The sequence below is a fragment of the Triticum urartu genome, chromosome 7, assembly GCF_003073215.2.
Source record: "Triticum urartu cultivar G1812 chromosome 7, Tu2.1, whole genome shotgun sequence".
Classification (NCBI taxonomy): Eukaryota; Viridiplantae; Streptophyta; class Magnoliopsida; order Poales; family Poaceae; genus Triticum; species Triticum urartu.
This window is the reverse complement of record NC_053028.1, coordinates 647,868,702-647,883,676: the sequence shown is the minus strand read 5'-3', so window position 1 is coordinate 647,883,676 and position 14,975 is coordinate 647,868,702. Positions and strand designations below refer to the sequence as shown.

General features: G+C 44.7%; 1 protein-coding gene across 1 annotated transcript; it reads right to left on the bottom strand.

Moving 5' to 3' along the window:
• Positions 1-1,182: 1,182 nt before the first annotated feature.
• LOC125523831 (myb family transcription factor MPH1-like) lies at positions 1,183-3,532 on the bottom strand. The gene is made up of 4 exons (XM_048688899.1): positions 3,193-3,532; positions 2,249-2,525; positions 2,072-2,153; positions 1,183-1,679 (listed from the first exon to the last, which is right to left on the bottom strand). Exons 1-4 carry the CDS (start codon positions 3,314-3,316, stop codon positions 1,413-1,415), a joined length of 750 nt encoding a protein of 249 aa, XP_048544856.1. The 5' UTR covers positions 3,317-3,532; the 3' UTR covers positions 1,183-1,412.
• Positions 3,533-14,975: the final 11,443 nt, after the last annotated feature.

Genomic DNA, 14,975 nt, shown 5'->3' with positions numbered 1-14,975 from the left:
ATCTCATCCAACCCATCACCGTCCAGCAAGCCTACGATGGAATTACTCACGCACGGCGGTGAGCATCATGAAATTGGTGATGAAGGATGGTTGATGATGACGACGGCGACGAATCCCCCTCTCCGGAGCCCCGAACGGACTCCAGATCAGCCCTCCCGAGAGGTTTTAGGGCTTGGCGACGGCTCCGTATCGTAAAACGCGATGATTTCTTCTCTTTGATTTTTTTCTCTCCGAAAGCAAATATATAGAGTTGGAGTTGGCGTCGGAGGGTTTCCAGAGGGCCCACGAGGTAGGGGGGCGCGCCCTAGGGGGGGGCCACCCTCGTGAGAAGGGTGCGGGCCCCCTGGTCTTCATCTTTGGCGAGGATTTTTTATTGTTTTTTCTAAGATGTTTCTGGAGTTTCAGGTCATTCCGAGAATATTTGTTTTCTGCACATAAAACAACATCATGGCAATTCTGCTGAAAACAGCGTCAGTCCGGGTTAGTTCCATTCAAATCATACAAGTTAAAGTCCAAAATAAGGGCAAAAGTGTTTGAAAAAGTAGATACGACGGAGACGTATCAATGACTAAGGCGTTGGAGGAGGAAACCATACCTGCCATTCATGAACCACAAACCCAGCACACGATCCACCATCTTCCAGATGTCGTCGTCCGCTCCTGAACTAGCACCCAAACTCTGCGTCGACGCTGGAGCAAATGTCGTCACAACGGCGGAGCCCGAGGACACAGGTCCATCACGAGGATGCCGCCGCCGTCACGCCATCCTTACTTGAACATACCGGTTTCTAAATCCATCCCCAACCATAGGGCCGATCGCCTTATCGGGGAAGGATCTGAAAAATTCTTTTTTTAGCGTTGTCATCGCTGCCGCCGAAGCCAGGACGACGAACAACCTAAAACCCTAGACTACAAAGGCTTAAAAACGGTCCACACACGTGAATCCGGCGACCCCCCTCACCATTGACGACCGAGGTCGTCGGCGGAGGGGAGCCGCCGGAGGACAGCGGCGGAAGAACTCTCCTAGCGGCGGCTGCTCGTGAGATCACCTTCTTTCTTCGGGTGGAAGAAAGAAAACAGCCTAGCATATAGCGTACAGTGCCCCCTAACTTTAAAACATGTTATGTATGTAATGTAATGTGCATATAGAAAAATGAACCATATATACATATACTATGTGATGTACGTACATACAAAGGCTCAAACCATGCATGCATAGGCCGCTAAAACAGTAGAAACCGTACTGTCAAAGGAAACTCATATGGCTAGCAAGAAACCTCACAATTTTACTACAACTACACTACTCTACGTGATCTATGGTACAGTGATAGCTATATGAGGACCTACAAATGTGAGTAACTCTACATACAAAGATGCATCTCTATATATTTACACAGGGGGCCATCGATCACATCAGAGCCAAGAAGTTGAGACAGTGAGGTCGAGGTTCAGGTCAAGGTTCAGACCAGCGGTGTCTGAGTGGCGGTCGTCGGCTCCTCGATCCCTCGCCGGCACGGCCGCAGACTCTTCGGTGGTCGTGCTCGAGACGTCGGCGTCGCTGCTCACGACCATGGCCTCCTCCTTGCACCGGCCGATCGACAGCGTCAGGTCACATCCTGCCGTCGGCTGCTGACTCTTCTGACGTGTTCTGCTGTCAGCGTGACGTGCCCAGCTGGTCACCTGCAATAACATTATCCATGTCAGGCGGATTAATATTTTTCCAGTGCTGATATTACAACAGAACTGGAGACTGGGTGGTCAATACACGGCACCGTGTGTGTTATGCCATGGTAGTAGTTAGGCAGAGGTCTGGTGCCTGCCACCTAACGAACTACTACTAACGAAATGAAGCTTCTAGGTTCTAGCTAGGCAACGTATAGCACATGCATGTATGAACGTTTTGATCCTGGCTAGACGATGAGTAATCCTAGGTTTTATAAAAATGTAGTAGTTTATTTGCGTAATCTTTGCTTCCTCTGGATTTGTTCATAGGTTTTTATACGTATACGTTTACTCATGCTTTTCTCTAGCTAACAAGACAAAAAGAAACACTTCATTGCTAGTACTTATACCTTCTCTGATGGCATGATGGAGTTCCATGGCAGCCGCCCTCTACTCTGCTCCCAGCTCTTGAGAACCTCTTCGATCGACGGACTGCACAACCAGTACGTTTGATTAACAACTCGGTTACACATACAAACACTAACTACAGTTAAAGAACTGAATTAGCAACCATTTTTGGTGCTCACATTTGGTACGGCGGCGACGAGCGGTGGCCGTGGGGAGGCACGGTGCAAGAAGAAGCGTCGATTCTGCCCGAAGCCGCCGCCATGTCGTTCCCATGGCCATTCCACGACGTGTCGATGGCACGGTGACCCCGGCGGCGATCCACGGACGCATTGGGTGGACCACCGTTGCTGTTGGTGTTGCTAGAGCTTGATCTGTACATCTGGAGATGGCTCTTGACGTGAGATATGCTGACTCCCTTGGCGCCCATCAGCTGAAGAATTCGCTTTGGCGTTGCCTCTGCAGACGATTCAGATATGTGAAGAGTGTCAACACCAGACCAGCCGTACGTACGTTAAGAAATAAATGCTACTCTTGGTTAAAATTCGGATCGAGAGAGCTAACATGATCGATGCCGGATTAAGGATACACACGCTTTCGAATTATATTATGGTGTGCTATAGGTGAGGAAAGGTTAACCCAAAGATTTTTCTTTGGACGAAATGACAGGAGAGCTGCCATTTATTGCTAAAGTAACATCGTATAGATTACGACGACGAAGGTGTTAAACATCATTTGCACAATTAATTAGTGACGTACTTGAGCAGAAAATAATTCATTGGCAGCAAATAAAGGAGGGGGAATCTCATCTTGTTCATCATGCATGCATATCACGTGGGGTTTTCTGTCTTTCCTTATACTTCCATGATGAACTTGAACCAATTCTGGCCTAATTAACCAACCACAAGACTAAAGCAAGTACTAAATGAGAGAAGACTACCCTTAATCGATCCACACTAAAAACACACACGAAATTTTGAATAGATCGATCGCCCGGCAGTGAAAATCAATGGAATCACCAACTTTTCATGCTATAAAATGTGCAATTAGCCGAACGCCATGTATGTGGCCGAGATGAGAGAGATCTACATGATATATATCTGAGCAGCAAGAAGCATGAACTGACCGTCCTGGCCGCCGAGGCAGTCCACGGCCTCGATGAACTGCCGGTGAAGCTCCTCCGTCCACCGCATCCGCGGCTCGTCCGACCGGTTGTACTGCCGGACGCCTCTCCTCTCGAACCCTCTCATGCTTTATCGATCGATCTCTCCCTGCTGCTAGAGCTATATCCCTTCAACTTGATCACAAGCTTCTGGTAAACACACAGCCGATGATGCAAGGATCAACAGAATCGAGTTCCAGTATATATATGTGGAGAGAGAGTTTTGGTTTGGCCAAACTATGATGAACTCTAAGCTGGAGTACTATTTTTAAAGTACAACCGTACTATATAGGGCCGATGGAATGTGTAAATCGGAGAGAGAGAGAGAGAGAGAGAGAGAGAGAGAGAGAGAGATAAGGCTGACTTTCGTGACCTAGTCCAGTCAAACATCCATGCTCACATAACTTGCTCTCAGAAAGGTAGATACCTAGAGAACAGAGGCAGGGAAGAATCAAGAGGAACAAGCCCAAATTGGAGAAAATGTTGGCCTGTCCGCATCCACGAGAGACATCCAAATTGCAAATTCTTTCACATATAAGCTATACTAGTATAAATGCCCGTGCGTTGCACCGGGCGAAATATTAAATATAACTTGCTCCACGTGCAATTATGAAACACATTTTGATCCAATTTTTGGAAACGTCAGAAATAAGGTTACACCGAATATTTCTTTTTGGACCATAAAATTCAGACATATACCCTAATAATGTTTGTCATGACCTATTTCAGCTCCACACTTTCATTTCATCCAATGAAAAAGTAGTAGTGTATGAGAGTCTTTCAATCAATTTTTTGTTGTTGTTGTTCAGAAAAACATGAATATTTCTTTTTTAGGTGTTTTTTAATTTCAATAATATTTTTTTAAATGGAATCATTTTGATGGTGATGAACATTTTGTTGGAATATTATATTTCATTTGTAATTTATTTTGCACTATTTTTTGGGCTTTGCCCATTGAACATCAGACATCTCATTTCCTCTTTCCCCACATCCCACATAAAGCAGAGCTTCAGAATTAGAGTACCACGTATATTTTCAAACTGAATAGACGGTATAGAGATGGTACCAAGAAAATACTATAGACAAAGGTTTTCCCACATCCATGACAACAGAGCAGTCAGGTGACCATCTTAGAAAGTGCCTGACTAATGACATTTTTTCCACAAACAAAAGCACCAAATAGCACCATGTTCCTCCAAAAGCTGAGGGGAGGGATACATCACACACGCTGGAGACATTTCAAATTAGATAAGACTGGGATTTAATGGCGTTGGAAGGAAATGAAAAATCAACATCTGCAAAATGTTTAGTTATGTAAGAGAAGAAACCATGATAAATAAAAACATGTGTTTTATTGTGGAAATTGAAGCTCGGATAATTTGTAGACAAACCTGTCCTGTAAGAAGAGGTGTGTCCACACCAAGCTTTGATGCATCAGGTCTTCGTATACGCACATGCCATATCTGCAGCTCAATAACTTCTAAGAGAGTGGGATTTTAGATCCCGGGTGCCTAGACACCCCCTTATCCCTACCATACATTCAGAATATGGTGCATTGAGATTTGTGCGCTTCATTGTAGTCAAGAAATCTATTAGCAGTTCAGATGCCTCATTAAGCGCAGAGAGACGTCCGAGGTGACACCTTTTACAGAGCTCGCACGTGAACCTGTTGCCTGCCCTGCACATCTCTATCTTTCCTGTCATACTCTCACATTATTTTAGCCTAATATAAAGTTTCTTTCACATAGTCACATCACATGCATGCATGCACAGTGTCGCTCTCACAAAGTTTTTCCTGCTCACCCACTCTCTCCAACTTATGTCAGACATAAGCAATTACGCTGAACAAGTTCTTTCACACCTTCTCTATGTCACCTATACTAAAAAAAATATCACTCTCATTTCTCACAGTCACACATCGGTAAACTCTTTTATTTTTGTCTCTCTTAACATCTGAAGTCACATGCAGCCTCCTCTCCCTCAAAAGTAAAAGCTGTGCTACTCCATTGAAAAAAAAGTTACCGACCACTGTTCCCCTCACGGGTCGGAATCTCTCCTGCAGGCCTACTCTGCCTGCTACACACTAGGACGGGCCCTCTTGTCTCGGCAAATTGCCTAGTTAATCAACCTGACACCACACAAGGCCAGCTGCTGGCTAGGCCACGTCAAGAATATTAAAATTGCTGAACGGACTAAGACAAGGGGGTGCCGGGACTCCGGGGTGCTATAGCACCTTTTCGTAACTTCTAAACATTAAGCTAGTAATTTAGTCCTCAAAATAGTTATACCAAATAACTTCCTTACTTGAAGCATAGTTAATTACTTCTTGATGCCCTGAAATTTTAGCTCTAGAAATGTATCCTGCATACATAACAACAACAGTTTATGAAACAAAGACAATCTGTCAGAGTCAAAAAACATTAGAATGTGAACACAGGTTAATAATGAGAATCTGACTTGTTATTTGAAATTCTAAAAGCTCACACTTCGAATATCTTAATCAAGTGGGTGCCCATGCAGCAAGGTGCACAAAATCAGCTCTTGTGGCCTTTGTTCTATCTATATATGATAAAAATAATACTGAGTTGTACCTTCAGAAAACCAAAAAATTATGCAATGTTGTACTCTGTAGGTCAAGAGTGATATCCATGCCTGGTGATTATTTTCTGGGCATTATGTCCCATAATGTATACTTGAGTGTGGTTTTCAGATGACAAACAATACAACCACAGTTTCAGTATAGAGAGATGTGTCATAGTTCGGATGCATCAAATTTGCTTGGCACTAAAAATATTAGAGCTTGGGTAGAAATAATAGTATCACACCAGTGTGAAAGATCTTTCTGACTAACTGTTTTAGGAATAAAAGAGATACAGCGCAAATTCATTCAACAAACAACAACTTTTATGTTTGCCTACTTCTCAACAAAATTTCATAGCCACGGCTAAAAGTAAGACTAACAACCACACTAACCCAAAAAATCTGTTGGGAGATTAGATAAGTTATGCAAGAAGAAAAACAATACCAGGATTTATTTTACCTGGTTGAAGACTTGAAGGACGCAAGAAAAGACCCGATGCATTTTCTTCAAGCAATTCATCAAAATTTGATGCGTGCTCCGTTTATCATGAAACCATAACTCGACATATAGTAAAGGTGCCCGTGCGTTGCAACGGGAGAATACACCCAAATTCTATGAACCATTGTTGGCTGGGTCGAGAAATTGTCTCGTGGGATAGTCAGCTTGAAATCGTGGGATAGTCAACACCAAATTTAGGAATAATTGAGCCTAACATCAAAGGTAGGTTTATGAATAAGTTCAGATATATCATCAAACATCCGAAAGAAATGTAGAAAATATGAATTGAAATAAATTTGTATCACTTTTTTAGTTTTTTTTACTAATGCTAGATATATTATTGTTCAGGTTGAGCCTAACTATAGGACCTATCTTTCGACGTTGAACAATGAGCTATCCTCCACAATTTATACTTACAAGGGGTTAACTTGATAAGATAACAACTGAACATATTTATATTTCTAAAATGCTGCCAGAGGGATGCATGTTCAGCAGAATATATATATATATATCGCCAATCTTATTTTCATCTAAGAAACAGGTACAATACAACATACAACAGCAAGAAACAGGTGCATTCAAACGGCCTCACATACCAAATTACTTTCCCTTTCAATACACACTCTTTGTGAGCTTGTCATAGTAAAAACAAAAGGGAAAATACATGAAACGAACGGGAAGCAAATAAAATAATTACATGATTTATAATTATATACAGTACAAACCAATTGAAGTCTATAAGTGCAGCTCTAAAACCCAAGTATTGAAACTTCAATGGGAAGAGCATACATAATTAGAGACAAACCTAAAAAAATATGGATCCCATGGTTACCTTGGGAGGAAAAAAATCATATGAAGCTTTATATTCCAAAATCATCGATCTCTCCCTTCCGAAACACATCAAACAGAACCTGTATAACATAACTACTCCCTCCGTCCGGAAATACTTGTCATCAAAATGGACAAAAAGGAATGTATCTAGAATTAAAATACGTCTAATACATCTCCTTTTATCCATTTTGATAACAAGTATTTCCGGACGGATGGAGTACTACATACAACTATCTTATTTTTGCATTGGCGGATTCCTCAAAATCGTAGTACAGAGCTAGCAAGAAAAGATTATACACACTATGTAATAATCATGATTTTGAAAAATCTGAAAGTTAGTAAAACAAAAAATACAAATGTATTAGGAAATATCAGTAGTCAGTCATCATACCTTTGCTTGAGCATGATACACATTACAATTAGATATACCAGGCAAGTAATCTTAAATTCATCGCTTAGTTTATTCATAAGAAACAAACATTACTTCACCCGAATCATCTCCACCAGAAACATAAACAAAATCCATTGACTAACATGGGGTGCCCTAAAAAATACCTGTAACGCCTCCTCTTAACATCAAACTGAACTTGCTGCATGGTAGTTGATGGTAGATGTAGAGAAAGCAAGCTTGCTGCAGAGTGCTATTGATAGAGATGCAGGGTGCCATTATAGGAGATGCAGACCAGTTGGTTCTGTTCCGCTCCATACAACGCAGTCTGGTGATCTATAGTAGAACATAGAAAACACATTTTTTCTTGAATCTGACATTGTACATCAAGCCAAATTAGTGGGGCATCTGTGATAAATCCAACAGGCTGGAGTACACACGCTCTCTGTCGCCATCGTCTTCCTCTCCGCATCAATCTTCGCCACCCTCTGGACACAGATTTCTCCAACACGCTCGTAGGCGCAACACCAAACAGGTGATGCTCGTGGTTCGCGGCTAGTAAAAGCAGAGGAGCGCACCAGAGGCTGGCCGCGTGGTGCGAAGATGCGTGCAACGGTACAAGGATGGCTCAGCAGCAGGGCGGACAGGGCACAGGTGGCCGGCCCGCCGCTCGGTCCCCAGCCCGCATGGCCGCGCGGGACTCCCGCACCGACGGCAGCCCCAAGGGCCTCCAAGCCGAGGCTCGACCCGGCACGGGGGAGGGGCTGGCCCCGAGAAGAGGGGAGCCGGCGTATCCATCGGCCGGGAACTGGGCGGCGCCCTCCATCATCGCTGTGGGAGGGGCTGGCCCCAAGGAGCGGGGAGCCGGCGAATCCGTCAGCCAGGAGCTGGGGCGGCGCCCTCGATCATCGCCGTCGTTTGGGATGGAGGTGGAGATGAGATCGACGACGACGACCAGGCAGGGTTGTGCGGGGCAATTCACAAGAGCTTCCAAAGAGAATGTTTAATTTATGAATTTTTCTTGATAAGGAGGAGGATTGAAAACTTGATATCACATGAAGGTTAAATTCATGTGTGTGACTGCTCCTCTACAGCCCTCTATCTCTCACTTTAAAGGTACGCCACCCAAACCAAATATAAACATGTGAAAGTTCAGCCAAACTAAGAAGGAATAGTCTGCAAGGACAAATAAGTTATTGACAACACCTTGCCGTCCAATGGTGGAATTTAAAGAATTATCTAAACCATTTGAACGAAAAACCGATGTACTAAATAGTTGAGGGCTTGACGGTGCCCACAGGCCATTACCCTATGATGGTTCCAAGATAGTTGACACAAATGAAACACGACATGTGACAAAATACAACTAAACCGTTGGACCTTCAAACAGAGTAGATAAAATGCACTCACCTATGTTTTGGAAAAAGTTATATGCACCAACTTTATCTAGAGATGGGGAAACTACAGCTAAATGTTAACGAAATGTGATAAGTTCGTAGCACGTACAAGAAAATAACTGCTTTAGTTAATGGCATATGTTGTGCTTTAATGCAGGCCCTAGTCGGGTCTGACTCCACCAATATTTAGTTGTTGCTTTTCCACTTACTGTGCAAGTAGTAGCAAGGGGTTGTTGTTTACTAAGAAATGGCTCATTGTTCCCCCCAAAAAATAGCTTATTGCTTTCAGATGAGGCCTCTTGAAATCATACTGTCGAAATATCATTAAGAATAAAATATGATGGCATGTGTGATCTCGATAGTGGACTAAATGATCATATGGACAACTCAACATTTAGTGTGAATTGATCTGCTTGTCTTAAACAGTAAAGCTACAGGGAATGCAGGTATGTAAGCCTTCTGTATGAGATGGACAGATTAAGCATGTGCATATGTTAACTTGAACTTCCTGCTGGGACTTCTATTGATTGGGAGTTCAAAATACAAATTATTTTAATATTTTTCGAAAGTGGCAAGTGTACTGAACAAACCTGCAACTTTGATGTCACTTTATTCCCCACATGAAAATGGCCACCATCAAATAATAAACCATTGTGACCTGATGTTCTAATAAAGAACGTTTTCTATGAGATGAAGTGATGAACTCACGGAAGGGAAGAGGGAGATTAGCAATATACAGTACAGAGTAATACGTAAGAGAAACAATACTTGAGCTTACCATGGAGTATGCATATAAGCAGAGGTTGTTTCCACTACATCGGCCATAGCCGGCAATGGCAATTACGATCTAATTAATCATCAGAGCACACAAAGATTTGATGTGGCGGTGTTTCAAGCGCAGAGGCGGGGCATGGTAGAACGGAGGACGGGAGGAGAACGTCATGCCGCTACTCTGCACCCTTGTTGCAGAACAGGGAGGAGGAGGCCGAGGAAGCGGCTGACGACGCCCTTGTGACCAGTGGTGGGCTACACGCTGCACTTGGCACTCACCACCATACCCAGCCGGTCTTGGTGCAGTGGATGGCACGACAAGGAGGTAGGGCTGTCAGATTGGAATCGAGGCAGAGTGTGGGGGAGTGAGAGAGAGAGAGGAACCTGTTCGCGTAGATCCAGTAGGCGCCGCCGAGTTGTCAAGGTCCTGGCGCTGCAGAGTGCGGCCCAATGACGGCACAATGCCCTCTTCAGAGAAATCCAAGTTGTGATCCAGAGAAATTTGAGGAGAGCTCGCTCCTCCCCAAGATCAACACATATAGCGCTACCCTTCGACGGCGTGTTGTTGGCCTGTACACACGGAGGAGGAATCGTCAGGCGTTCGTGTTTCATGAGACAACAGGAGTCGGTTTCAGATGTTGGGGCCTGGCTGAAGCAACATACTCAAGCGTGACTTGCGTGGCTGGTGGGGATGGTCGACGCCTGTCGTGGTGCGACAAGGCGTGGTGATTAAGGAAAAAGTGGGGAAGAAGCTATGCGAGCGCCGTTCGCCACCGGCTATGCTTTGGCGACATTTGGTGGACTCAGACCGCGCCGCCGCCAGATCTGAAATTATCTCCTACAGACGATCGGCAATAGAGCAACAGCACGCGCGCGTGGACGCCGGTGATGGTACCTGTGATACGGGCACAGTGGAGGAAAAGGTATCCCGACAACATGGGCCAAGTTGGCTTGGCTTCGGCCGTTGCTGCCGTCGGCCTCGGTGAGGTCATGTACCCAGATGACTTCCGTGAGATCGTCGTCGTCTTATGCCTCCTCATCCGACGGCTTCGTCTCGTGCTTCTCCACAGCGTATTTATGGAGAGGCTAGGCAAGGCAAGAGGGGATTCAGAGTTTGACTCCAGGTAAAAGAGACCTGGTCAGTATCCATATAGATTATTAGGTAAAGATTCCTACACAGGCATGCTCTAGATTATGTCGTGTTCTTCCTGATGGTTTACATCTAGCTCTTGGGAGTTGGGACGAGGAGTCTTCGGTTTGAAGTCCAGCTACCCAGGTTTTTTTATTCTTTTTAGCGCGTCACGGAAGGCCTAGGCCACATGTATTGCCGGTTGGTTTTAAAGGATGTCAGTTTTTTTTATAAAAAGTGCGTGACGGTATCAACGCTTTAGTACCACCTCGCTTATATGTTTTTAATTCAAACTGAAAGCGTAAATTCATATGAAGAAAGCGTATTGTGATGATGAACCTACGGAGTCAATCCGTGCTTTATTATTATAAAAAAATAAATAGGAAGAGATTAGGGAGAGACTAGCACATATGCCCGTGCGTTGCAACGGGAAAATTTGATGTTTTGTGCAAGCATAATGTCCCATGACACCGGATCCGTTATGAAGAACATGTTGCATCTCAACATCCTTCTACAAAATGAACATAAAAAATAAGATGCAATTTAGCTGCGTCCATATTTTCTTTGCCGGACATAATCTCCTACTAATTCCATTGAAGTACAATCCTTCCATTCATTACCATGACGTGCTCACCCATTTTAGTCGGAAATCAAATCCTTCATTTTCTAATTTAGTAGCCCCACCACATTGAAGCCTATAGATCCTTCCTTTTAATTATCATATCTTTTTACCTCAAATTCTTCCTTTAATTAGCACCATCTATTTGAATATTCTATTTATTAAGCCCATACTCTTTCTTTTAATTATTCCACGGGTTTTTACCCATAATCCTTTCTTTAATTAGCCACATTCGTTTAAATATTTTATTTAAGCCCACGATCCATCTTTTAATTAGCTCATTCGCTTAATTAGCTCGCCCTAAACACGAGGACCGCTCTCCTTTGTTTTAACCATTTGTCGGTTGATTCCTGGGGCCGCTCATATATCCAGACAAGAGGTGGAAATCATTGTAAAAGAGCGAGGTTGGATTAGAAAACATGAAAGATGCATAGGTCGTTCATCGTTGGTTGTTACACCATAGATCCAGACAAGAGGTCCTCTGTTTAAAACCCACAATGTTAATTTATTTTGACAAAATAAATTTTCGCGGTCTTTATGAAAGCCCATAGAAGGCCCATCAACGTACAAGTACCTGGCCCAGATATTTTTCGCGGTCTCTACGCAAGTCCATAGAAGGCCCATCAACGTACAAGTACCTGTAGCCCAGATGGCTTAGCTTGTGATTAGCGTGGGCTAAAACAAAACGAAATCAACGAAAATGACTGAACCAAACCAAGAATACCTATTCCCTTTAATAGTAGATATAGATCTTGTTACAACCTAGCTTTTTTCCTTCTAGAATTCCACAAACACAAGCATACAGATCTAGTAAGTGTTGTGAATGATCTCACGTATATGCATGCATGCATGCTCTAAGGTTTTGCTGGAAAATCAGCTCGTGTCATCGTGGCATCATCGTTGATCAGAACCACTTCTAGATCGATCGGTCGGACATCCTTATATCTATGTACCCGGCCATTGGAGAGCAAGGCATAGTGTCCTATCAGCAGTCTCCGCCTCCGATCTGAAAAGTTACGTACGCGCTGGGCATTACTGATGGCAGCCGCCGCGGCAGCCATCAGCCATGACGACACTGGAGAAGATGACTGTCCTGCAACCCGATCACGTTGCTGGAGAACCAGGCGTTGCATTTGTTGGGAAGCAGCACTCTTTCCCAAACTTATCTGACTCCAGATCAATCTACCTGACACCGTCACACCGAGCGCACGGGTGCTGCTGGCCATCGGCACACGGTGTAGCTGCTAGCCGTGCCTCCGTTGCCGGTGGCCAACTGCGCCGGCGTGCGTCCCGCACATGCCATTGACTCGTCGTCTGTGGCGGCTCCCGTGTCCATCCTTCCATCCTCTCTTCCCCGAGCTCCTCGTCGTCCTCATCGTCTGCCTCAATCATGGCCTCCAGCAGCCGCTGGCCCACATCATACATATAGATTGAAGGTTTGAAGAAAGGAATCATACCCGGTGGAGGACTATGAAACATGACGAATTCCACGTGTGCGATGAGACAGTCCTTGTGCAAGAAAACGTCACAAATGAGATAGTCCGGATGAGGAAGTCCATGGGCAAGAAATAGGAACCTGAAAGTACGTGTCGAAGGACCGTCTCTTTGCAGCCCATTGTGGATCATTCATATTTGCTGCTCCCTGCAACAAACAACGAAACACAACCTGCACAACCTGGTGCCGTGTTCCTTGGTTCCAACCTTGGCCACTGCAGAAGATTGAAGTTGCGGTATAATATCTGAGTCCTCTAGAAATTCTCTGTAACGGAAGACGACCCATTATTTCCCTCTCAGGGCACCATGTGAGCCTGACCGAATCGTTGGCGGAGGAGCAGTCGAAGGCGCTCGAACTGGAGGACCTTCCGACCAACCTACATCACCGAGCATTGGTGGCATCCTGTGGATGGCGGAGCTAGGCGGCAAAATTAACGAGGGCGATTGACGCGGGATGGGGATAAGCTGGGTGGCGCGGAACTTCAACGATCTGAGAGCTCGGTCACGTGATTGACATGGCAACGGCCCCGGAGGCGCATGGCAACGACGGAAGTGACGGCGCTAGAAGGAGAAAGAGAGATCGGGAGAGAAAGAAAGACGAGGAGAGGAAGCACCGTGGGGTTACCCTAGTTTTCTGTTTCCACCGTGCGCGACCTAGTTGTCAATTTGTGTTTGTGGCAGTTTCGGGCAGGCCAACGCTGCAGCCCAATGTGGCCCATCAGTGCGCAAGCCAGTGCAACCAAGACAGGGGCCACGGCGTGGTTCTCCGAAATAGTACCACCTCGCGTATATGTTTTAAATTCAAACTAAAAGCGTAAATTCACAGAAAGAAAGCGCATTGTGACGGTGAACCCACGAAGTCAATCTCCGGAGGCGCATGGCAACGACGGAAGTGACGGCGCTAGAAGGAGAAAGAGAGATCGGGAGAGAAAGAGAGACGAGGAGAGGAAGCACCATGGGGTTACCCTAGTTTTCTGTTTCCACCGTGCGCGACCTAGTTGTCAATTTGTGTTTGTGGCAGTTTCGGGCAGGCCGACGCTGCAGCCCAATGTGGCCCATCAATGCACAAGCCAGTGCAGCCAAGACAGGGGCCACGATGTGGTTCTCCGAAATAGTACCACCTCGCGTATATGTTTTAAATTCAAACTAAAAGCGTAAATTCACAGAAAGAAAGCGCATTATGACGGTGAATCCACGGAGTCAATCCGTGCTTTATTATTAGGGATAGATTTATCACATATATGTGGGTCGACCCGTTGAGGTCACGCTATTAACTGATTTGTCTGGGTCTCTTCCCCGCACAGTGACAGGCATACATATGAACAGTCATCTGTTTGACAAAAAAAACAAAGACGTTGTCCGTTTCCTATGCGAAATTCTAGCTTGTTCAACATCGCGGCATTGATGATCCGTCGCTCTCCGTGTCGCTAGGTTTGACAAACTTACTCAAGAAAACTATATTATATAGCATTAATAGCAATGTATACGTACGACCTATGTTTGTTGATACATGAGTATGTTGAGCAGACTGCGTACATAGAATTAATTCAGTCAGAGTACCAGAGAGCTGATACACCAAGTTATAGCCGAAATGATTAGAGTCAATTCAACCCTCTGCATGAAGTGCTAGGATTTCAACAAGGAAATGGGAACCGAAGGCACGTAGTGAATTCCGTATATGGCCTTGATGGAATCTTACACTTCCATGCGAAAAGCGCGTCTGAAAGCATGTGGAAATGGCTAGATTCGTTTGGAAAATTCAATTTGAAGAAGTATATAGAGAGTTCAAGTTGCCAACTCTATTGGTTGCCTTGTATTGATTGGAGAAAGTGATGGCTAGCTAGACATATATGAACTTTTTAAAATATATAATGTGTATATATGAAAGCCTTAATATGTATGTGTAGGAGGGGAGCATATATGACTTGGCAAATCCACATAATTGGAGCATCTCTAGCAGACCCGTAAAACGGGGCGGCCTGTAAAAATCAGGCGACTATACTGGTTTGGCCCCTTTACTGGGCCAGACCAGAGCCCGT